This window comes from Gymnodraco acuticeps, unplaced genomic scaffold (genome assembly GCF_902827175.1).
Source record: "Gymnodraco acuticeps unplaced genomic scaffold, fGymAcu1.1, whole genome shotgun sequence".
Lineage (NCBI taxonomy): Eukaryota > Metazoa > Chordata > Actinopteri > Perciformes > Bathydraconidae > Gymnodraco > Gymnodraco acuticeps.
Window position 1 is genome coordinate 46216 of NW_022989977.1, and position 25060 is coordinate 71275.

At 41.8% G+C, this 25060-nt stretch overlaps 1 protein-coding gene across 2 annotated transcripts; it reads left to right on the forward strand.

Annotated features, from left to right (window-relative positions):
- The first annotated feature begins 1761 nt into the window (after positions 1–1761).
- Positions 1762–23077, forward strand: prkcg (protein kinase C, gamma). 2 transcript variants are annotated; one of them, XM_034211335.1, is made up of 17 exons: positions 1762–6568; positions 7568–7802; positions 11337–11368; positions 11492–11574; positions 12436–12547; positions 13338–13466; positions 13570–13726; positions 14094–14295; positions 14747–14944; positions 16723–16896; positions 17180–17271; positions 17731–17793; positions 17955–18093; positions 19132–19212; positions 19401–19508; positions 20417–20557; positions 21365–23077. In XM_034211335.1, the coding sequence occupies exons 2-17, from the start codon at positions 7573–7575 to the stop codon at positions 21524–21526; spliced, it is 2103 nt and encodes a 700-aa protein (XP_034067226.1). In that variant the 5' UTR covers positions 1762–6568; positions 7568–7572; the 3' UTR covers positions 21527–23077. The 2 variants fall into 2 exon arrangements, with proteins under 2 accessions (XP_034067226.1, XP_034067227.1); XM_034211336.1 differs by lacking the exons at positions 1762–6568; positions 11337–11368; positions 11492–11574 and having other exon boundaries at positions 7700–7802.
- Positions 23078–25060: the final 1983 nt, after the last annotated feature.

Below are 25060 nucleotides of genomic sequence, written 5' to 3' on the forward strand. Positions count from 1 at the left end.
GTAACACACTAACACACACACACACGAGTGGTGTGTGTGGGAGTGTGAGGTGAGGTCCTGCTGAGGTGCAGCAGATTGATCCTGTACTGATCTGCCACCGGGTCCCTGGGGATTTGTAACGCATGTCTGTGGTGCAGGGCTTAACACTTTCTTTCACTCTCTTTATGCCTTTGTCTCTCTCTATCTCATTCTGTCTCTCTCTAGCGACACTAGCACTGTCTCTTGCTATGCAGTGCAGTGGCCCTTATGCTCCTGCACACCTCTCACCCTCCATCTCTCTCAGTAGTCTGCCAATAACAGGTTCCCCTTTGTCTCTCTGTTTTGATTTTCTTTCAATTCTATTTCCCCTGACTGACTCTGTCATTTCATTTATTCTCGGCTCTACTCTATCTCTGGTTATCCCTTCCTTAAAATCATTCTGTTGTCCCTGTGGGTTTCACTCTCTACCGCATTTTTATTGATAATTTCTCTATTGTTCCTTTCGGTTCTCTTTTCCTGACTGTGCTGTTTTCCTTACATTTAATTCTTATGTTTAAGAAATATACTGAGTAGTTAGAAATCTATATTAATGTACATCTGCACACACTGCTCTCACACGTGCAGTACATGTGGAAGGGGAGAGCTGTTTCCCTTTCATCATGTGTGCAGCGCCGCAGGGTTCTACAACCCATCGGCTTGATCTCTGAAGTTAAAGAAAAAAAACACCCAAGAAGCACTCTTTCATCTCGTGCTTTTTCCCTCAGCTACAAAGCCAATCTCTTGCTTCTGCCATTTTCACACGCGCCACATTGGACCACGACGAGGGACAAATGAACTAACTGACCTACAGCTACCTCACTGTGTGTTCATGTGTGAGAGATCATGTGCACAAACATGTCTTTTGTTTCTGTTGCATGTGTGTCTGCTAGCATGTTGGCATGCTTTTTATTATTCCCTGCAGAAGCAGCTGAACAATATGAGGCTGTTTGAGTAGTTGTAATGAACAGTATGTTTACACAATAATGCAAATACCCAATTAATGCAAATTCATACCCTTACTTTGGTTCACCAGGATCTCTTCAGATGTTTAAACTCAAGCCATTATACACACTGAAGCAGCTTATTGCCTGTTGTTGTACTCATTGTACACAATGCTCATGTGGTTCATCGTGCCCCAGCAAAGAGATACATCAAATATTTTAGTTAATTATCAAAAAATGATGTAGACTAGGGATGTATCTTAGAATTATTGTCATCATCAATATGAATATTTTATTGATTTGTTTTGTTTCAATAACATGACAAAATATTGAAAACATCCCAATAACAATTCCCTAAAACCCAAGGAGCCCAAACACATTACAAAACCTGGAGCCAGAGAAAGTTTGGAAATGTTGCTTAAAAAGTTGAAATAGATCATCTATTGCTAATACGCTTATGAGTTAACTGAACAGTTATTGGACAAATCAGTTTAGCTCCAATGTAGGTAACCATTTGTTCTACTTTATGTGTATGTCATGTTGAAGCTTTGTGTCATTGAGATGAAGAGGTAACATCAAAAGGACACAAGTTTACTGTGTGCTGTGGCCAGTATGTTTGGACAAACATTACCACCACATCTACTGTAGGACACCATTTATTTATACCACATCCTTGTTTGCCAGTGTGTGTGTGTCTGTCTGTCTGTCTGTCTGTCTGTCTGTCTGTCTGTCTGTCTGTCTGTCTGTGTGTGTGTGTGTGTGTGTGTGTGTGTGTGTGTGTGTGTGTGGTGTGTGTGTGTGTGTGTGTGTGTGTGTGTGTGTGTGTGTGTGTGTGTGTGTGGGCGTACCTACAGGCATGTGTAATGGCACTGACCCAAAGGGAATTCATCCTGGATAACTGGGATGAAGTTTAATATATCCTCAGACTTTACCTTGTTCTCCCCTCGCCTCATTATCTATTTGCCCCTTTTACCCTGAATCTCCGGCCCTCCTGCTTTCGTTCTTCCCCCTGAGCACATTCAGTTCACAGCCCTGTCTTCCTGCCTGCAGCAGTAACAAAGGTTTTGCATCCTACAGCTGAGGCTTTGAGTTCTTGTCAGTATTTTTGAACATACTGTGAATGGTAACACATTTTAGCACACATCACTGTTTTGTTCATGTTAGTTGATGATCTATTGTCTTGACCTGGTCCTGAACTAATCATACTCCAGGCTTAGCCCTCGATAGACATGGGATCTGCCAAACAAGGGTTTTATTTTGGGTAAAATATACAAAATCATGAAATATTGATAACTTATCAAGCGGCGTTAATCAATACGTTTTATATAAAAAGTTGATCACCTGAACCCAATGAGAATCTTCAGCCAACCCTGAGATCCCCTCAGCTCTATTGAGCGTTTAAGTGTCCTTCAGCTATTTGGTTTTTTTACGGCCTGCAAAGCTCTACAAATGTTGCAGCTGTTTTGATTGATTGATACATTTATTTCAAACAGGTAAAATAAATAATTACAAAACAAAACAAATGCTGTTGGAGCATTTAGCTGTTAAAGAGATATTTCCATCAGGAGTTAGTGGAGACAGAAACAGATATTGTACTAAAACGAATCAGGAGGGCCAGAAACACAAGTCTAGCGCTTGATGCGTAATTAGACAATTATTTGCTCATGTGTTGCTATGGTGTACACTCCAGTTTGTCAAAAAAGGACCACCAAAAAAGTTTCCAGGTAAAAAAGCCAAAACTGGATCATATTAATAACAAAATATGCCAGGGGATACACCAAACAGCAGACATTTTCCTCCACACAATGTACAATTTATAACCAAACACAGTCTGGAGCAATGATGAGAGGAAGCACTATATTGAAGCAACATTAAAGAATAGTGATACCTCACACTTAATTTCTCGAGGTGCAGGTGATGCAGTTTGCCCTGTCTAAACCATTACAATACTAGGGATAACAATTGATAGTCATTCAGCAGGCTGAAAACATTCAACACAGGTGGTGGTACTTAAAGAAAACAGGGAAAGTGTCTAATAGGTTATTGACTCATCGGGCATTAACATAATGCCTGACACTAAACTGAAGTGCATGAAATGATTCTCAGGCTTTAGATGCTCCTAGATGAGTAGATGTCCCTCCTGAGCCATACTCTATAGCCAAAATCCATTATTTTATCTGATTGATTTGATTAAGTGCACAAGACTGTCCCTCACTTGTCTGTATGGTTTTCCATTTTAGCAGTATTTGTTTGCAATGAGAGGAAGGTCAGCAGTAAAATAAATATGGAGAGCAGGCTTGTTTGCTTCAGTTCTGAGAGTGTGTAGGCCATGTTGATAAGCTTGCCAAGTGTCACATCTGACTGGTGTGTAGGTTTGTTGCGCTCTTCCAAAAATACAGCAGATCACTCTTCATTAAAGAGGCAAATATAAGTACACAGCAATAGAAAACCAGTGTAAGCTAACTTAGCTAATTGGTTTTGAAAAGACAAATGTAACAGGCAGATATGATTACCACTTCTCCCCTGATTCCACAAACAACAGTTAGGCAAGTCAAATTACCTTAATTTCATTGGAGGAGAAAGCCAGCAAGCCAGGTTGAAGCCGCTGCTTGATGCGAGTGAGCACTCGTTAGGTGATAATGGATGCATGTAATTGGTGAAGTGTTGATTGCTCCCCCAAAAAGATTCCATCGGAGGAGAATCTTCTGTTTCATTAAGCCATGGTCAGAAATAATAAAATAGCCACCTGTAGACTGAGAGAGAAAAGAGCGGGGGCTGGGGTATATGAAAGGTGCTCCTGATCAGAAATGAACTGCTTCCAGTATACTGTTTGTTAATAGTGATTATTGTAAAGACAGATTGTAGTGTTAAAGTGGTGCCATGTTCATTGATTCATCCTTGTTTTCCTTTTTTCCCCTGTTGTCATCCATATATTTCATTTGATCTCAGCTTCGTTCTCTGTTTTATAGGGTTTTACTTCTGCTGTTAATCTTGCGGGCTGCATCTGTGTGGTTTTCATTCTGCTGTGTGTGTACATCTTTGTAGTTTACAGCCTTAATGTATCATTGGCTCTGCACACTAGCTCGCTTTTATGGCAAATGCACACTGATACAGACACTTTAGAGCCACAAGTGCTTACTCATCACAACGCAAGGGAGGGAAGCATGTGCTTTGTTTATCAATGCACTGATTACTAAGGAATGCGAGGTCTACAAACTCTTATTTCTAGGAACCCCCCCTCTCTCTTTCTCTTTCTCACTGTGATGAGATCTACCTCATTTATTTGTGACAACATAACAAAAACACGTCTCTACCAAGATAAGAGTGATGGCAGTCTTATTGGTCCGAAATTGATGACATTGATTTTCGTTCTAGAAAAGTCTGGTGATGGTAAAAGCCCCTTATCCTTTCCAATCAGCTGCTTGTTCCGCATCACTTATGCTGAAATGACATATCATTGTCAGATAGGGCATGTTCACACAGCTGTTTTTTTTAACATACAGTAATAATGACCATGTCCAATACACACACACACACACACACACACTCACACACACACTGTTATGCTAGCTCATTCTTATCTTGCTGGCTGACACCATTTTGCTCTCTAACAATCTTGCTAATTATAATTGTTAATTAATTCTCTGCCAGTGTCCTCATCAGGAGACTAATAACCTACATTTCCATTAATTAGACCTTCAACCCTTCGCTCCCTCTCTCAGTCTCTGCGTCCCACTCCAATCCACCCCTTCGTCCTCCGCATGCCTGCATCCCTGCTCCCGCCTGCTGCTCTCTTCTCCCGAGATTGTCCATAGATCACGTGCACACATGCAGTGTGATTAATTATGTGGCTGTGAGTGTGTCGCCTCCTTGTAATACTGACATTGTGGGGATAAACATTTGTCCACACAGTGCCTTTATGGGAGCTTAGCTACCATTTGGGGGCAATAAGCGTGTCCACAAGGGAAGCCATTGAGTTTGACAATTAAAGGGATAGTTTGACATTTTGGGAAATGCTTATTTTCGCCTTCTATGAGTTAGATGAACAGATGATGTCATTTTGAAGTCTGTATGGTAAACATGAAGCTGCTGGCTGGTAAGATTACCATGGCCTACAAATAGCTACTCTGGCTCTGTCTAGAAGGTAAAAAAGAAATACAAAAATCTACCTACAAACAAAACTAAATCTCACTTATTTACACTTTATGGTAGTCTAGGTCTCTAACGGTTGCCTGGCAACTGGTCCTGGCCAATACATAGTGTGGCATAAAACTGAGCTGAAAAATAGCAAATTGTTGTTTTTACACTTTTAACATTTTACAAGAATAAAAAACAACACCATAACATGTAAATCTGTGAGCTTTAGAGATGATGGTAGACATTTTTTACCCAATTCAGATCAAGCCAGCCTATAGCCAATTGATAAGCTTCCCAACTTCTGGCCATCGCTACACATTTCAGCTACCAACATGAGTATGGAATTATTCTCTGCAAATCATAAATATAGTGAGTGTATCTCCCAAAATGTCAACAAATGTTGTCGTCCAGTATGTGTTTGTAGGTGTAGGTTTGTGTTTGTGTGAGTACCATCAATGGACAAACATCCCCTCTCTCTTGGAAACTACTCTTCCCATCAGGCTTAGCTGACCTGGTTTCAGTGCACAGTGGATCAGTGTTATCATGTCACCACTTGCTGTGATATCAGAACAAACTTCAGATGTGGTGAACACACTGTTAAACGCACTGTTGCAGAAAAGATTAACAGGGTTGCTTATTTCACAGGCCTGTTGATCCTTCAGTCATCTGGATCTGCTGCGAACTCCATGACTTTTAACCAATTAATTCACGTTTTAGCTGTGCTTAATTAGAGATTTCTCTGACTCTCGACCTCTGAATCTTTCTGCTCTTTTCTGCCAGACTGGATACTCTCCCTCTATCTCTCTCTCCTCTTCTTTTCCTCCCTCCCGTCTGGCACTAGAGGAAGTGAGAGACAGTTGGCGCTCCCGTGTCCATACTGTATTGGTGGTGGCAAAATGGCAGCTTCTGTCATCCGTCCTCCTTCCTCTAACTCCCTACCCTCTCCTGAGAGAAGTAACCCAGATTTCAAAATGAATCACTGCCTGTTCCCCTCAATCTTTCTCCTCTCTCTCTTTCTATCTCTCTTTCTCCTCTCTCTCTCTCTCCCTCTCTCTCTTTTTCTTACTCTCTCCATCTCTTGTCCTCTTCTTAGTTAAACAGAATCAATCTTGGAAAGAGAATACCACCTCTCTATCTCGTCCTCCTCCTCACCCTGCCTCTGGGTTAACGGATATATATCACTTCACTCTTCTATCTTTGGTTCCTAGAGAGCTCGAATCTCCTGAAACGCTTGTTGCTTTCGCTTTTTGTTGTAACAGGATTTTCTTTTCTGTTTTCTTTTTTTCCCTGGTTGATTTCTTTCTTGTAGCCAAAGTACTGCTTTCTGGGTATTTTCTTTCCTGTATTTCTCTTTTTTTGAGGTGACCAGCAACAGGTGGGACACCTTAGCATTTCTTTTGAAGTGAGGAGAAGAAAGGGAGAGAGGAAGAGAAGGAAGCTGCCTTTCCTCTAAAGCCACCACAAATCTCCAGGTATTGTGTCTTTGTTATCTTCACCATATGTGCACATTTTCAGAAAATATTTTCCTTCTTGTCATTTTGCACATTTTTGAGCACTTCATATTTTTGTACCATTCTCCTCTTTCACCCTTTTGATTGATTGGCTTCTACTTCTCTGCTGAAACACCATCCTTTCATCATGGCATGGGTATATTTTTTGCTATGGGCTTTTTTATTTATTCATTAAAACTGTTGGTGTTTCATTTATCATTTAGTAGCATGCAACTCTTGCACCACAGTATCTCCAGCTAATATTTGCCGTTGTGCACTTTTTCCCAGCGTATCATATCCCCTATAGACATTCACATTTTATTCTAGTCCGAACTTTATTTCAGAAATGGGACTAATTGCTAATAAGGCCAGGCAGGAAGTCAAGATGGGATTCAGGCTCTATTATTGGAGCAGGTGGTGGGGGTGTTGTTGACATGGCAACAGGAGGTACAGTTAACATGACGACTAGAGGGTGGGGTGGGTAGTCATAGCTGCCAGGGGGATGTAGATATAGGGGGTACAGCGAGAGGGAAAGGTAGTTATGGACAGGTGGTATGTGGGACACACAGCGAGCCGCTCTAATCGTTTAGCGTCTCGGAGTCTCTTAGGAGAGCTCTGTCTCCGTTGGTGAATTAACCTCCATGCCTTCATCATTACACCTCTTTATTCCTTCGTCCCTCTCACTCCTGCCGCTTTCCCTGAGCGCTCTCTATCTTATTCTGCACTTCCGGTCGGTTCTCGATCTTTCTCTCCTTCATGTCACTCCTTCACTGCTTGCTCTGTCCCATGTGCCATTAATACAACTCTATGACCCATCTCACTTTCCTCCCGCTCCTCCACCCTGTCCTTGCTTCCTCCACTCCTCCCTCTCCGATGTTCAAGGTCTTTCGCCTGTACAACTCTGAACCTTCCTTACTGACACTCATCAAGCATTCTCCCCCTCTCCTTCCTTCTCTCCTTTTTTTCCACCGTACCCTCCAGGCATCATGTCGACCCCGGTCTCCCCTTCCCCATCCCTCTCCCCGTTGGCGCTGGCCTCCCCTACATCGGCGACCCCCCCGCTGCCCTCGCCCCTCTCCCCTCCACCAAGAGTGCCTGTGTTCCAGAGGAAGGGAGCGCTCAAACATAAGAGGATTGTGGAGGTGAAAGACCACCAGTTCACGGCCCGCTTCTTCAAACAGCCCACCTTCTGCAGCCACTGCACCGACTTCATCTGGTAACACACACACAAACTCACACTCACACACACATTTACACAGAGAGCGACCTGGCAGTTGATAAGCCGCCTCCTCAGGCATCCCACTACTCCTTCTGACTCTGACTTTCCTGGCACTTTTTCTCTTTCACCAGATCCAGCTGCATGCTGGAGAAACATCCTACACTGTTAAGCCACAGTGACCTGAACATATACATAACCTCATCTCCACACTGCAGTCTACACAACACAGGAGTCAGGCATATATATATATATATATATATACACACAAGTACAACTTTAATTAGGAAAGAGCTTTCCTTCTCAGTGTGAATGCCTGCACACAGAGTAGCAGTATGCAAAAATGTACAAACACACTCACAGGCAGCAGTAAAGTAGGAATTATTCAGATCCTGCGGGGCCCTCTTTGATGTATCACTTCAATAAAGTTGTGGGAATCACAAGGTACAGAATACAACAATAATAGTCAGAACTCAATAAGATATTCTGGCTTTTACTCTGTAATATATGAACAACGCTCTATACATTCCCATAAAGCATCTCAGTTTCTTCTTTCATTGGGTCCTGTCCAAGCCATCCAGGAAGAGAGCCTGGCTTAGTAGCCAATTTTTGTTATGGCCAAACTGTTAAATTACTACTTTGAGGTCTATCACATGATGACAACGGGACATATTGACTTTTATTGCTAAATAAAAGTCTGTATATATGATGTTTTATTTGATGTTTAATCAACTTCCGAGTATGAACACTTGTAAAGCCCTCATCTAAAGGTCATAAAATGTTCTAACAGTGGGAACCAGAGTTATTCCCTTCCTCTGGTCATAAATGAGCCAAGACTCAGCCTCCGGTGTGCAGGGTTTAAGAATATTCATAAGATCATCAGAAGATCAGGGTTTTCTGTACCTGGAAGATGAACCCTTTTGGCCTCATGTGCTCATCAGCACCCATGGTACCACCATGGTACCACCACCATTAGCATTATATTTTAGTCTTTGGAAAGCTCTTCCAGGGCCACATAAACCTTATTAAACTATTTCAAAGGCTGAGTAGTACTCTTTGTTTAGAATAAACTGAACTGCCATGCATAAAACAGTGGATACACTTTGAATGTGGAATCCATGAAAAAATAATTGCTTTATATAAAAATGATTTCAATGTGTTGTGTGTTTATATGGAAGTAGTAATTAGTTGTTGTGGTTGCTCAAGGTATGGCTAGATCAGTAAATATTTTATAAACTGCTGGAGCTTACACTCATCACTGTTCAGTGAAAACAGCTTATCTTCAAATGTGTTGATTTTCTATTTTTCAGATCAACTGAATGATTTAGTGCTCCTTTGTGGGTTTAAAAAAGTAATTTGCTTCTTACGCGATATAAAGCATGTGGTAATGAAGGGAGAAATCGTGACAGAAATAGAAAATAGGATGGTTGAATAAATGCATTGTCACAAGTCTGAAAAAAGTTCTGCTTTGTTCATAAAAAGTACACAATGATTACAGGACAGGGATTCTTTGTATCCCATTTAATCAGCAAAGTATTTATAGCTGAATGCAGATGATAACATATTCTGACAATTAGCGGCTAGGCAGTATTATAAAAGAAAAGAAAAATGAATAGCTGAACAAAATACCAGTTCACAGTACTCGAGTATATTGTGTGTGTGTGTGTGTGTGTGTGTGTGTGTGTGTGTGTGTGTGTGTGTGTGTGTGTGTGTGTGTGTGTGTGTGTGTGTGTGTGTGTGTGTGTGTGTGTGTGTGTGTGTGTGTGTGTGTGTGTGTGTGTGTGTGTGTGTGTGTGTGTGTGTGTGTGTGTGTGTGTGTGTGTGTGTGTGTTGTGTGTGTGTGTGTGTGTGTGTTCGTGGTGTGTATGTGCTTGTGTTTTTGAACATATGGTGGGAGTGTATGTTGGATGCAGGGCTGTGCTTATGCCAACAGCCTCTGGGTAGCTTTCAGAACATTTCTCCAACTGGCTTGCACGTCGTAGCGCTCAGTTTAAGGGAGAACTTTTCGTTCACGCAGGATGTCAGAGCAGCAGCTCTCACCCTGGGTGACACAGACCCTGGGGAGATTGGTGGATTAATTAAAGACTAATTAAAGGTAGTTCTAATTTTGAAATGTAAATATCTAGTTTATTAAGTCAGTCTCTAAAATTGAATGGGTTGTCTCTTGTATAGTTCCTCTCAGTATGAATTAATTGATATAGTCCTCAATGGAAAAAAGTGACACTGGTGTTTAATCCAATGTGTGTTTTGAGTCCGGCTCTTCTCAGGGTCATAAGTAAAAAACATTAAACCCTACACAAAAAATCTCTTAAGGCAAGGTGTACTTAAGACTGACCTATATACTGTAGACAGCTGACAGGCCTCTTTCACAGCAGGCATTTTTGACTTGTCATTGTAGGAAAAGCATGTGGTGGTGCAAACACTAAAATGAACAATGACTCTTTATATGGATTAAAATAACCCAATAAGCCAGGACAGTGTGCCAGTGGAGCAGCAATAATAATACCTGTAACTGTAACAGCTTAATTTAACTTAGCATTAATGATATGCTCCGACATAAAATATCTGGGAAAGGCCTTTTACAAAGACAAGGTTCAGGTTTTTCTCTGCTTTGTAAGGTGGATTTGAATTTGTCTTAACATTATTTGCACCTTTTCATTAAATATTTCGTTTTCCAGTTTTTTAATATTCTGGTTGGTTTTATAGGATTTTTATGATGTTTTTTTTTAATAGCAACTATTATATTTAATTTTATGGGTTTTTCAATGCATCATTAAATTTAATATGCATTGAATTCCTTGTGATATATGGCTAGCAAGCTTAAACTGTTGATTCTCTCCACATCCATACCTGGCTCTCTAATGCTCTCTGCTGGTCAAAAAGAAGACTGCTGCAGACGGAGACTTCTGATCAAGGATCAGATTACCCTCTGCCACCCCGTCTATAATTGTTACTACTAGGCAGATGTTGAACTGATTTTAGATCAGGGATTATGGTCCGTTTCCTATGAACCCCTGGGCCTCTCCAGTATGATTGTGGAGGAGCTTGTTCTTCTGCCTGCTAATCAAAACTGGATTCACAGCAAGAAAGCCGCTGAGTGGACTCTTTAGTCAATCAATGGCTTTAATTATTCAATTAAAGCTCTAAGGAGACACTGGAAACTAGCCAACACCGCAGTTCTGGAAACAAGAGCAGTGTGTGTGCGTGTTTGTGTGTGTATGTGTTTGTGTGAGATATTGATTGACACCACTTGACCTGGTCCGCAGTGTGGCCTAGACCTAAACTTCAAACATAATTACTTGTTTATCAAATTTAGTTTTTTTGATGAGAAAGCCTTTGTTCTCAACTTGTGCTTGCATGTCTGTTGGTCTTAATACAGAATGGAAAAATTCAACTGCATTACCTCTGTCCCTGTCTTGGCAGCTTAATCTATACTCTGGGCTGGCAGACAGTCTCAGAAGCAAAATATTTCACCTTAAAGAGAAGAAGGGAAGATTGTGTTTGAGTCTTAATCAATGTTCTTTTTTCACTCAGGGGCATCGGCAAACAGGGATTCCAATGTCAAGGTAGAGATAAATAAAATAAATCCAGTGTTATTGTCTCTTTCCACGGTATTAAATCTTCTCAGATAATGTTTTCGGTGTGACTGCTTCTATAGTAGAGATATTTTTCTCTGTGTTTTCCCCTAGTTTGCAGTTTTGTGGTCCACAAAAGATGTCACGAATTAGTGACCTTCACTTGCCCCGGCTCTGTGGCGGGCCCACAACCAGATGTAAGCAGATGTGCCAGAAAATATATGACTTTCCTTTTCCGCTTACATCCTTTTTTTTGTTGCACTTTATTCATGATTTAGCCCGTCATCATCACATTTAACCATCCACTCAGTGACAGGAACACGTGTGCGTGACTCACCCGTCAATCTATGCATCCTTCAAATCGCACAGCCTTGTCCCATCTGTGACGTCTGCACTCATGTCATGTCATCCTGCAAGGCTTCAGAGATGCAGCGAGTTGGAGATAGAGAGTGGGGGAGATAAAGGCGGAGGGGCTGATAAGAGGGGGAATTAGAGAAAGGGAGAGCAAAAGACTGCTCAGTCTTCCTCTCTGTGGCATTTTGAGGATTTCAGGGAGATTTGCCTTTTCTTTTCTGCCCGCCAAATATACTTAGAAATGAGGTCAAGGGGACCGTGTGTGTGACTGTGTGTATGTGTGTTAGAGGATGAGAGCATGAAGCGCTCACACGCAGAGGAGAAACAGGGTGATGGTGATTTTAAATAGCTGCTCAGAGGGAAAACTGTTTGGGAGAAGGTGGTGTGTGGAGAGGGTGGTGGTGGTGGGGTCTGATGAGCTGTGGAGAGATAAAAATGATTCATCCCTCTCTGCACAGTGTACACACACACACACACACACACTCACACGCAGCCTTGCCTAGATGCACTATCATTTATATGTCTTCTCCCAGTGGAGAAATCTAATTGGCTCGACCATGAATACCCCACTCAACATCTCTCCACTTATCATACCCGTGCATGCATGTGTGTAAATGTGTGCGTGTTTGCAGTATCTGGTCATGCAGTGTGTATATGTGTTTGTGTGCGTGTTCTCAATGCAGATTGTTTCTGTTGTGTTGCAGGATCTGGCAAGTCAACACACATTTAAGGTCCAGACTTACTCCAGTCCCACCTTCTGCGACCACTGTGGCTCGCTGCTGTACGGCTTGATACACCAGGGCATGAAATGTAGCAGTGAGTTTCACCACACGTCACAGTGCCATGAATCCGAGCATTCTTGTATTTGTTATGTTGTGGCGATAAGAATAAGTTCACACAGGCACATTCTTGTTACTCGTAGCCTCCCAGCTGGGGAAATAAAGCTGGTCTTGACTAAATTAGCCTCCACAATGTGGAGTTGACTTTGTTAAGTTTATGTTTCGGGTAGTTTGGGGAAATATGCTTATTCACTTTCCTGCAGAAAATTAGATGAGGGGATTTGCAGCCACTGGAGACTCCAAGAAGAGAGTCTGCCTGGCTAAGAGATAGACCCTCTCTCACAACTGCTGTTGTGCCCTTGAAGCAAATGATATCAAATTAGACCATTATTAAAGCTTTTTATTTGCTACTGTGAGACAGAGGCAGGTTAGCTGTGTCCCCCTTTTTTCAATGCTTCATGCTTAAATAAACTAGATTATGGGTGTAGACCATGTAAATACAGGTAACTCATGACAGTTTTATCAATTGTATCTAACTATAGTTAAGTATGCAAATACAACTGTTTAAGTGTTACGATGGAGGTTGTTAGGCATGTAGATGCAGCAGTAATGGTTAGAGTTAATGTCAAGGAAATTAAATACTAGTCAGGGCAACATCTAATCTTCCAAAGTAACAAAAACAAGATGTATATGCATGTATAAAATATATAAAAATAAAGATGTTTCACCTTTATTTAACAGGAAACATCATTCTGGTCTTATTAATATGTGCCTAATTTCAGTTTTCCCTGCATATGTTTGTTTATTCTTGTTTGTTTGTCCTTGAGGTTGTGACATGAACGTCCATCGGCGGTGTGAGGCCAGTGTTCCCAGTCTCTGTGGTGAGGACCACACAGAGCAGAGGGGGAGGATCCACCTGACTGTGAGAGGAGAGAAGGAGGATGTCTTCGTCACAGGTGAGAGGACCAGCTGGATCATTTTAAAACAAATAGTAGGATTACACAGACAATGAAGGATTTCTCTGTTCGTGCTTTTCCATTATTCTACTTTTGTCTTCAGTGCGGGAGGCTCGTAACCTGATGCCCATGGATCCAAACGGCCTGTCAGACCCGTATGTTAAACTGAAATTGATTCCAGACCCGAAGAGCCACAGCAAACAGAAGACAAAGACCATCCGCTCAACACTCAATCCCATCTGGAATGAGAGTTTCACCTTGTGAGTCCTTGCCAACTTTAATTGAAGGTGGAAAACATACACAAGTCTGGGACAAAACGTGCTTTAGATCAAATAAAATGTCCTAGAAATAAGATTTACTGAGTCAAACAAAGGACACGTAAAGACACAGGTAGGAGTGTTGAATGTAAGGTTGATGGTGCCTGAGTGTATGCTCCTTATTTAACATCACTGATTTAACTCTCTTTACCTTTGCATGATTCTTGTGTGCTGTGAAAATGAGATATTTGGAAATTGCCAAGAAGTCATGAAGGTAAAAAAATTAGAAAAACAATCTGTGTCTTTGTGCATTGGTGTGTTGCTTACACAGCCCTCCCCAGTGATTTAGAGTTGTTGTGTTTGTCTCCAGCTCAGTGCGCGGTACCCAGTGGGACAGGCGTCTGTCTGTGGAGGTGTGGGACTGGGACCGCACGTCTAGGAACGATTTCATGGGAGCGCTGTCATTCGGAGTGAGTGAGATCTTCAGGCGTCCCATCAGCGGCTGGTTCAAACTGCTGGCCGAAGATGAAGGAGAGTACTATAACATCCCAGTGCCAGACCCAGACCTCCAGGTAGGAGGCTTACCCCAGGACGGACAAAAAAGAGTACAAAATCCCTTGATCTCCCATATTGACCAAGATGTACAAGACATATTTATTACTGTATTCAACAGAGGGCAGCAGCCGTTTATGTCTTTATCATTGCCATTCATCATCTTCTAATTTGCTCGATATAATAAACAACAGCTGCCACTGCTCACACTGGGTCAGGATCTTGAACTCTTCTTCTCTATTCTATGTGAGAAAAAAACCCTGTAAGATGTATGCCTGTAGTTAAAGCTAGATGATTAGATAATAAATTATATAGGGTCCACTCCCCTCCCTGTTACCCTCAGCCTCCACCAGGGTGCAGGGTTGTCCTGCCGTACCGTGATGCTAAACTTGGGGGTAGTTTGTACGTTTTTCTTTGTGCTGGACTGCTTCCAACCATTCATGTCTGAACTCTCCCCCTGTGATCCTCCAGGAGCCTCAGCCAGACGGCATACTACCCTCTCTGCCTCATGCCCTCCCCCCTTCGCTGTCTGAGACGTTCCTTGTGGCCCTGTCGCCGGCCTCTGTCCCATCCGGCCCCCCCGTCCACGCCCCCGGCCCTGCCAAAGTCCAAGTGGGCATCCTGGACTTCAACTTCCTCATGGTGCTGGGAAAAGGCAGCTTTGGCAAGGTAAACACAGCAGCCACGACACACTGTCCTCTTATCTACCCACAATCCTCTGACCCAACAGCTATAGGTGACTTCAAAGAGGTCGATCATGCTGAAATCAACAAAGATTATTCCTGGCTTTAAATCATTTCTTCTATTGATGGACTTGACCTTCAGCTGGCATTTCACAGAGCAGCTCCTGAGAGGAATTTCTGTCTTTGGAGAAGAAAAAGGTTCTCACTAACATGCTCATTGTCTCTCTCACTTCTGCCAAATGATTCATTTAACCCTTAGCTTCTTTTGTTCTGTCAGCAGTCGTGAGCTGGAGCTGGCTGGCATCCTACATGCCACACAGTCTTCCTGGAGGTGTCCATGTTCAGGGAGCCTGTGCTCTTCATTTTCTCTTTAATTCCCCAGTAGATGAGGCATAATGAAGAGAGAGGAGTTTTGAGTCCTTCCACTTCCTCTGAAATCCCCCTGTGCTGTTTCGTAACTGTCAGAGGAGAGTCTACAGAGGACATGAGAAATAGACTCGACTTACGTAAGATGTGAGGGGAAAAAAAACGACCCAAGAAAAGGAGAGACAGACCCCGGGGCTGCTGAGTGAGGGATAGTGAGACACAGATAGAGAGGAAGTGGGAGGATTACTGTGCTGCGGAAAGTGACACAATGACCAAGAGGAAGTGGGATAACAAGAGCGGAGAAGAGGAAAAAGGACATGCGATTGTGTTAGTAAGACATGTAATATTCAGAAGTGTGACGAGTCCTATTTTTATGCGAGTAAGTTTGAGAGAGCGGGGAAGAGCAGGAAACAAGATCACAGAGGACGACAGGATTTCTCTTGACTGGCAGTTTATTAGTGACACACACACACACACACACACACACACACACATATTGTTCTTCAAAAGCAACAGTGTGTAGTCACATTCATTTCCGAAAAATGACACCATGGTAATTTTCTCTACTTCTCATCACTATTTGAAAGTTTAATGAGGTCCTCCTTACACCCCACGAGCCGGTGGCCGACAATTTCAGAGAGTGTTGTTGTCAATATTTTTCCAGTGCCCTTGACCATATCTTTCCTTGAACCACAGTGAAACCCGGATCATAGGGCTCTCATTGTAGACAATTATAGTATCATTAGATCTCAGAGCAACCCGCTAGCAGCCAATTTAAAAGAAGGGAGAAAATCGGAGATGAATGTGTTTTGAATGTCTGGTAAAAACACGAGAGCCACTTCGCTTTTTCATTCATAACATTGACATGTCTTGAAATCTTCTGGCATAGAGCAGCTTTAATTAAAAACTGTTATGTCACTATTGGGGGGCATTTGCACAGTATTGAACATGCCAAAGCAAGCACAACATGATAACTTATCTTTTTTCTCTTCTACTATTTTACTTTCTAGTAAGTGCGTATTTTAATAACCAGCACTTTATACAATTTCTTCCCTAGCAGAATCATACATTTCAAGCTCAAAGCAAATGTGCCTCAAAAGCACATCATCTTTATTAAAACAGCAGAACTAGGTTTTTCCTAAGTAGAGCAACATGTCACTCATAACACAATGACCTAAAAAATGTTCTGTACAGGCAGTACAGTACTTAACTGCTAAGGGTGAGGAATCTTAAAAAAGGGAATTTGGAATTCTTAAATGTTTTTTTAGCACACAGCGGGTGTAGTGTTGTCTATAAATAAGCTCTGTGTTTATTTACAGACTCAAGCATGCGAAAGACGTGATGTTTCTGCTTCAAGATTCTTGGTTTTTAGCGTAACTTTCTCTCCTCTTTGTGCAGGTGCTGCTGGCAGAGGAGCGAGGCAGCGAGCGTCTGTTCGCCGTGAAAGTGTTGAAAAAAGACGTTCTCTTCCAGGACGAAGACACGGAGAGCGCCATGGTGGAGAGGAGGGTTCTGGCGCTTTCCACCCGCCCTCACTTCCTCACATCGCTGTACTGCGCCTTCCAGACTGAGGTGTGTGTAGGTCTGTGTGTGTGGAAAGATATACAAGGTCCTAAATGATCCACATAATTAAATTGTCCATAAACCTGCCTGACATTTGCTGCGTAATCCTCCCAGGAGTTTCTTCAGCAAAGGCTGCTTGAGAATGTTGATTATTAAATTAAATAATTAGTTTGCTTTCTTTAACAAGGTCCCTGGTCCTGGAGGAGGTTTTAACAGATTGCTTTTTCATTTGGACAAGAGGGGATTATATATGGAGAGTGTGTATAAGCGTGTGTGTGTTTTGTTTCTGCAGGACCGTCTGTATTATGTGATGGAATACGTCGACGGAGGAGATCTGATGTTTCACATTCAGATAGTCGGGAAGTTCAAAGAGCCTCACGCAGCGTATGTAGAATCAAAGCTCCTTTCTTTCACCTTTAATCACGTTCTTCATCTCATCTCCGGCTCCATTTCGCCCTTTCTTTTATCCTCCAATGTTCCCTCACATACACACTCGTCGCTACGCTTTGTTCATTACAACTGATGACTCGTAAAAAATCATCAACTCAAGTACCAGCCTTTTTCCTTTCCCCTGATTTTCTCCTCCCACAAATCTCATCTTTTCATCTACATGTTCCCAACCGGCTGTTCATCTAATCAATCATCTTTGATCAATCCTCTGAAACTGTTTTTACCCTGTTGTTCATTTTCAACTCTCTTTCTTCATCTTCCAGCCTTTCATTTATTTGGTTTCTCTCTCTTTCATCACCCTCTTGAGCTCCCTTCCGCAGAAAAACCTTGGCCAATTTTCGGCAAGATAAAGCAACCAGTAGTAAGACCCTTCTCCCTCTCTTCTGCCTCCAGGTTTTATGCAGGCGAGATAGCGGTCGGCCTGTTCTTCCTCCACAGCAAAGGCATCATCTACAGGTAGAGAGAGCACTGCTCATCTAACACGGCCTGGTTTGGCCCTGCCACTGTCACACAGGCGTAACACAGATTGATCATGTCTTTTGTAGCTAATGACTTTTATAAAAATGTTATCTATCAACATGATTCCTACCTGTGTGGTCTGTCTCCTCCTTTCTCAGGGATCTCAAGCTGGATAATGTGCTGCTTGACAGCGAGGGCCACATAAAGATAGCTGACTTCGGGATGTGCAGGGAGGGCATGTTCCAGGGCGACACCACGCAGACGTTCTGCGGCACCCCAGACTACATCGCCCCTGAGGTACCCCTGCTCTCACGTCATGGTCCAGACTAACTCCTGAACATCCGTTTTTTGCTCCTTAGATCCCTCTTTTCACCCCCGTCTTCCCTGTTTCATTTTCTTGACCTGTTTTGCGTCGCTGAGAGTTGCTTCGCTGCAGCTCCTCTCGTCTCCTCCGTCCTTGCTGACCTTGTCTGCATTTTTGAATAATTAGCTTCACATGATTCAATTAGCATGGTGTGTGCTTGTTCACAAATTCACGATTGTCCTTCAGAGACCTTGGTTTACCAGTTTTTCCCCTTTCTTTTACCGCAATTGACTTAAGTTGATTAACTCCCCCGAGAGTATTGCAAACCACTGAACTCATTTTAAAAGGATTTTGTTGATGATAATGCACATTTTTAATAGAAAACAGTCGGAGGTGGTTTAGTTAACAACCTTTTGAAATGCTAAATATTAGGCCTGCATGCTTTCTAATGTTTGCCTTACAGATTGTTTGAAATATGTGTGTGTGCGTTAAATGAAGTAAACAAATACAAATCAGAGAAAGAGAGGAGATATCCAGCATGCTTGGTTTATATATGTATAGTAAAGTGACTCAAAAAGACAAGATGTGACTGTTGTGCACGTCTTTGATATTGTAAACCTTTCTATTGTACCTCTGGGTATTGACTCTCTTATGTAAACACCCATTGATTCTACTGCATCTGCCATTTTGGAAGAGATACAATACATTTCCCTAGGGGCTGGAAATTGTTCCCTCGTATACCCCCCCGCACCCACACCAGTGAAACAAACAAACAAACAAACCAACACACACGTGCAGACAAACACGATTATTTCTGAGCTCATTCCTACATTTACCCTCCCTAATGCCATACTTTCCTCTCTCTCTCTGCTTATTTTACTGCGGCTGTCTCTGATAGCTGCATATCATCCGAGCAGCGGACTTCCACAACTGCGCTTTCTCTCACTCTCCCCGTCCTCTTTCTACTTCCTTATCTCTGCACTGCCATTCTTCCCCTTTATCTCCTCTCCTGTTCTCTCCATCCTTTGCAGATTGTGGCATATCAGCCCTATGATAAAGCAGTGGACTGGTGGTCTTTTGGAGTACTGCTGTATGAAATGCTGGCAGGACAGGTAACACTCATCTTAATCCTGACAATAGAGCCGTGTGCACAGACACTTACGCCTCCAGTGCTTTCCTTTGTAATCACTTCAAAAGACTTTCAAGAGAACTTTCATTTCAATGTATTTGCTTTCAATTTGCTCGCAGGTCCTCATGGTTTCTCTCTCTCTCTTCTTCTCTCCCCATCTTTTCCTTCCAGCCACCCTTTGATGGTATCGATGAGGAGGAGCTGTTTCAGTCCATCATGGAACAAAGCGTCATATACCCGAAAAGTCTCACTCGTGAAGCTGTCGCTATCTGCAAGGGAGTGAGTTACCATTCTTTGTACTCATCTAATTTTAACACACAGACAATTAAGTATAAATGCATATGTTATTCTGAAAACTTTATTAAAATAAAAACAGCAAGTGGCCATGCAAATGGTTGACTGATTCATAGTTCAACCCTTTAGGGAAATACACTTTTTTTGATGTATTGTCTGTAGAGTTGGATGAAAAGATTGATACCATGCTCCTAAAGGTTTGTTGAATATGAAGCTAGAGCCATTAGTTTGGCATAAATACAGCCTGGCTTTGTCTGAAGTAGCAAAATCCTTCTTTAAGCATCTCTAAAGATCACTAAGGAACACTTTTGTTTGTTTAATATGTCCTTTTAAAGAGGGTTTTTCGTTTGCCAGACTACTTTTTAGCTTGTTGCAGTGACTACTTGAAGTCTTGTTGCCTTGAAATACTCCCGCACATCCTTTAATACTTCATAGATTTTGTAGTTTTTTGCACTTTGGGTTTTGTCTGGATTAAGCAAACAATATGTAAAATGTAAATTAGGGGGTTTTACATGTTCATGTTTGGTTACCTTTTTATACAGTGCCAGGCTAGCTTCTTCCCCCTGTTGCCAGCGTTAATGCTAAGCTAAGCTAACAGGCTGCGGCTTCTTACTTAGGACAGCCGTATGGCGCTAGTCTTTCAATTCTCAGAAAGAGAGCAAATAGTTCTAGACACAATTTATATAAATGCATTGATTATTAAAAAATATATATTTTAATATGAATTAATTAATTTAATAATGTAACACTTAAAATAAATTATGGTTGAATAATATTTAAAGCTTACCATGCAAATTGTTGAAAGCAGAGCAGATATAACTCGCTATATTCCATGATAACCACAGTATTTGTCTTTCCTTTTTCCACTTTCATTCTCCTTTTTTCTCCCTAAGCTCCTGACCAAGCACCCGTCCAAGCGTCTGGGCGGAGGACTGGACGCAGAGAGAGAAATCAGGGAGCATCCGTTCTTCCGCTGGCTCGACTGGGACCGTCTGGAGAGACTGGAGATCACACCGCCATTCCAACCAAGAACTGTCAGTCTTCCTTTCTTTCTCTCTTTCTCTCTTTCTTTCTTTCTTTCTTTCTTTCTCTCCACCATCCTCCCACTCACTTCTTTACCCTTCATTTCTATCTCTGTCTCTCCGAGGACACTTTTAGGGAGTTGAAGCTTTCAGTATCTCCCATCTGTGTCCTCTCTCTCAAACTCCCACGCTTTCCCTCATTTTCCTGCATGCATCCTCTCTCAGCTGTCCTCATTGTCTTGGCCATGTCATCCCCTCTTCTTATCTCTGTTCAAATGGCCCTGTCCCTTCCCCCCTTTCCCCTTATTCCCCTCTTTTTTCTCTCTCTTTCATCACCTCTGCCTGTTCCTAGAGAAGGGCTTTGAGCGCTCAGGAACAAACAGTCCAGTCATAACAGACAGGACCCTTCTGACCTTGGGGTCCTACCTACACCTCCCATATGCAAATGTGTGTCATCATTAGCCTGCTACACTCTAGTTTGCGTCCCTGCTGGCCAATGGTGGGGTGGGCTTTGAGTGAGCTGAGTATGCTCAGGGGTTAGAGGCCAGGCCCATTAGCCAAATGAGATTCATATCATCCAGCAGAACGGCTGTCAAGGAGCAGGAAAGGAGACGTGAGCAACTTTCTGCATACAGTAGGTGTGGTAGAGAGCTCCTCGGAGAGAGAACGATGGTGTGGGTGAGAAAGAGAGATACGTAGGTGGAGTCTTTTAATAATTTGGCCTCTCTAATATCTTTTTCAGGAGGAAGATGAGGGTGTGTGTACAATCAGTATTAATCACAAATGTGAGCGTGCTTATCTTCTCCTCTTCTTCATCAGGGTGGGAAGAAAGGAGAAAACTTTGACCAGTTCTTCACAGCAGCTCCGTCAGTGCTCACTCCCTCTGACTCCGATGTACTAGCAGCCATCAACCAGGAGGACTTCCAGGACTTCACCTTCCAAAACCCAGACTTTGCCCCCTCGCCTCTCACTGCCATTTGAAAACAGATCCCACCAACCTTTTTAAGCCTCTTAATAGTAGTTTTATAACAAAGAATTTAAACATGAGATCTAGCAGCAGCTTTCAAAGACACCTCTCATATCCAAATTCTGACGTTTACATGAAAATGCCAAGACACCTTTAAAGTCATGCACTCTATTTGATGTTTGTTCAATCTTGATAGTCACAGAAACTGTTGCAACAATCCAAATAAGCCAGTATTTTCCTGTAGATTCCCTTCTTAGAGTTTTTTGAAAGACATATCCCTTGACATAGGAGTACTGTAGAAATGAGTCTCTTTTGCATGCATGTTTTTAGAATAAAAGGCTTTGACACACTAGTTTTCTATAGTTATAGAGTACTATACTGTGTGACTTTACAATCAATGTATTTCAAACGGTTACCACATCTTTCATTAGAAATGTGTTTTCAGGAGCTGTATTTACCAAACAATTACAAGTCAGGTTTAAGTAAAGCAGCTATACAGGCCACATAGCAGGCAAAACAGTCACTTTTTAATATTTTTGCATTTCATACACATCTGTCTCACTGTGTGTGTCTGAGTGTTGACTATGATGCAAACTGAGTGAGTAGCCTTTTTATTTGTGTTAGACTGGCATTCTGTGGAAGAGCTCGGTCAGGTTCTTCTGACCTCCCAGTTGAATGTCACACCGGTGACCACAGATGACCCACTGTATGCTGAAACAACACATTGGGCACAATGTGACTGTTAACGTAGACCAACACCCCCAGCTCATGCCCGCTATGCCTGACTCTATTATCACTGAGATGGCGTCCTTACATCACTGCCACAGTTTAGGCTGCATCCTTTTTAGTTCACAGGGTTTTATTTCTCTATTCTTCTTGAGCGAGCCCCTCCACATTGCAAAAAAGTGCTCCTAATGACATCATACTACTGAAATCTGTATGTGCAGTATTAGATAATTAGCCTCTTAATGATGTTTTCCGGTTGGACTTTATTATTTTTGTGGTGTATACCATAAAGCTTTTTGCTGTGTAATGACGTATACTCACAGCATTGATTAGGCGTAATTAAAAGTGAGGCTCTCTGGGACTGTTCAATACATGGAAACATAATAGCAGCACTGTCATTAAACACTATCTGAGCAGGGCAGGTGGCTGCAAACATACGGTTTAATAATCCCATTTCAGTGTTCTTATCTCACAAACCAGCTGGCTGATTCCCACAGAAATCTGTTTTTCTTTTAAGCTTCTTCATGATTTTTTAGCATACTATGTCAGCATAATGATAATTATAACCATTTTTCATCCAGGGGAGCAAAATCATACAGATTAGCATTAATTGTGTGCATCCCATTAAAAGTGGTCAACTGTAAAAGGTCAAAGCAGTTCAACTGATCGCCTCAGAGTGAGTTGAGATGCAATGTCACAACACACAATACTAACCAATACTCTCAATAAATACAATACAATAGATAATGTATGTATCTGTTAGTTGAGTTAACTTCTGTTTTTATCTGCTGAAAAATCTAAATTGCAATAAACTTAATGAAACAATCATTAAACAAGAACAAGTGAAGTGTGATTTTGTGGAAAGCTACTGAGAAACAAACATGCAATCTCGCTTTGTCTCCTCCTCACGCCTCTCTGTCACGCTCACTCCCTCTCCCTCACTTTCACACATACTCACTCTCAAAAGTGCAATCTCAAGCATGTGCACACACACACACACAGAAGATGCTGACCTCTCTATTTACTGTGATACTGTAGTTGTCGAACCAGCAAAACCACCTCTCAGGCATCTCACTTTCACTCCATCTTCCTCTTCTGAAGCAGCCTCGCACTCCCCCCTTGGGCCCCGCCCCCCTCAACCCCTCCAGCATCATGATGGGACTAATATTCCCATAGAGATCTGAGTTATAACAAGTTGACCTTCACATTAAAATCTCATCAACTTGCCATCTCCCTCTCCTCCCTGTCTTCTGCTCTTTCTTTCACTCCTCTGTCTGTCTCTCCTGTCAGTGCTGCACAGTAAATGCTTTAATGCTTTGTTTTATGTCATTCTCTGTAAATCATATTGTCAAATTGTTTTATTGTTGTTCATGTTATCTCTTTGATTTTCTCTCCACAGTTGTCTTTTTATTTGTGTCTTATGTTGTCTGCAACTATATTATGATCTGTTCTACACTTATTTGTCCTTCAGTGGTGTTCAGTGAACGTGTGAGAGTTTTCTCAGATCTCAATATAATCTTAAAATTATTACAACCTAGTTTTGAAGATAAAACAAGCCTGATGTCCTTTTGTTGCCATAACACTTGAAAAATGTCATCAATCATGTCACAAGGTAATTTACTGATGGTTTTCGTATTGATTTCTGTAATTATTGTAGATAGCTTTTGTAGATTGTACTGGCAGGCTTTTTACCGTCTGTGATGCAATTCTACCCTACAGTTTTACATTTAAATGAGGTACTGTAAAGAAATGAAAACATGAAATGTCTCTTTTCTGAAAAGATTAATTCTGCTCGGTGTTTGATGTCTACCTGATGTCGACTGCCTGATTTTGAACTCCTCACCACAACATTTACTCCAACCTTGACACTATCTGCCTCTGTGTAACTAAACCTCCAGGCTCTCCAGTCGAAGTTGTGTGTGCAGTCCATCATTCACTGTCGCTTCGACATGATATCATCCCTCTTTCTCACTGCTGCTTCCTCTCCCTCTCTCTCTCTCTCTCTCTCTCTCTCTCTCTCTCTCCTCTCTCTCTCTCTCTCTCTCTCTCATCTCTCCTCTCTCTCTCTCTCTCTCTCTCTCTCTCTCTCTCCCTGTTCTCTTTTCTATCTAGTCTCAATCTCTCATTCTCATCTCGCTCCCTCTCACTTTCTCGCTCATGCCCTGAGGTCAGAGTGTGCTGTAGACTATTGATATCGTTACTAAAAATATAGGATTCCTCCACCAGCCAGCTAAAAATAGACTAAGGGACATGGACCACAGGAGACAAGGGAGGAGAGGGCAAGAGGAAGAGGAGGAAAGGGATGAAGAGATAAAGAAAGTGATCCTATCTGTGCAGTCAACTGTTATTCATGTGATTTCATAATATGATGTGTTAAATCAAAGTTTTTAACAAGATCATAAATTAACTACGGCTACCACAGGAAAGCTGATCTACTGCATTTTGTTTTACTGATATGTAAGACTTAATGCTGTTAATTAGTTATTGGTTTGCTCAGTTGGTACACTTAAGTACAGCATAGCCATTACATGAAGTAATCTAAGTAAAACATTTGAGGGACTCTAAGTAAACAAGCAAGAAATGGTTTCAATAACTTAATCAAACTTCATGTATTTAGCCCCTTTCCTCAGGTCAGTGCACTTTTGTGTTTGATACATAACTGGCTCTGTGATAAGAAGTAAAAATGATATGAAATGTAATAATAAAGCCAATACAAATCATTAAAAAATATGTTTAAAGAGCTACACTCCAACTACACTATCTAACTTACATTATGCATACAATACAAATACATTACTGAATAGCGTTATACAAAAACACAT

Coding starts and splice junctions, on each gene's coding strand:
- prkcg (XM_034211335.1), top strand. CDS start 7,573: ATGTCGACCCCGGTCTCCCCTTCCCCATCCCTCTCCCCGTTGGCGCTG. Junction 13,467..13,569: donor GGAGGATGTCTTCGTCACAG/GTGAGAGGACCA, acceptor TTTTGTCTTCAG/TGCGGGAGGCTCGTAACCTG. Junction 16,897..17,179: donor ACTGCGCCTTCCAGACTGAG/GTGTGTGTAGGT, acceptor TTGTTTCTGCAG/GACCGTCTGTATTATGTGAT.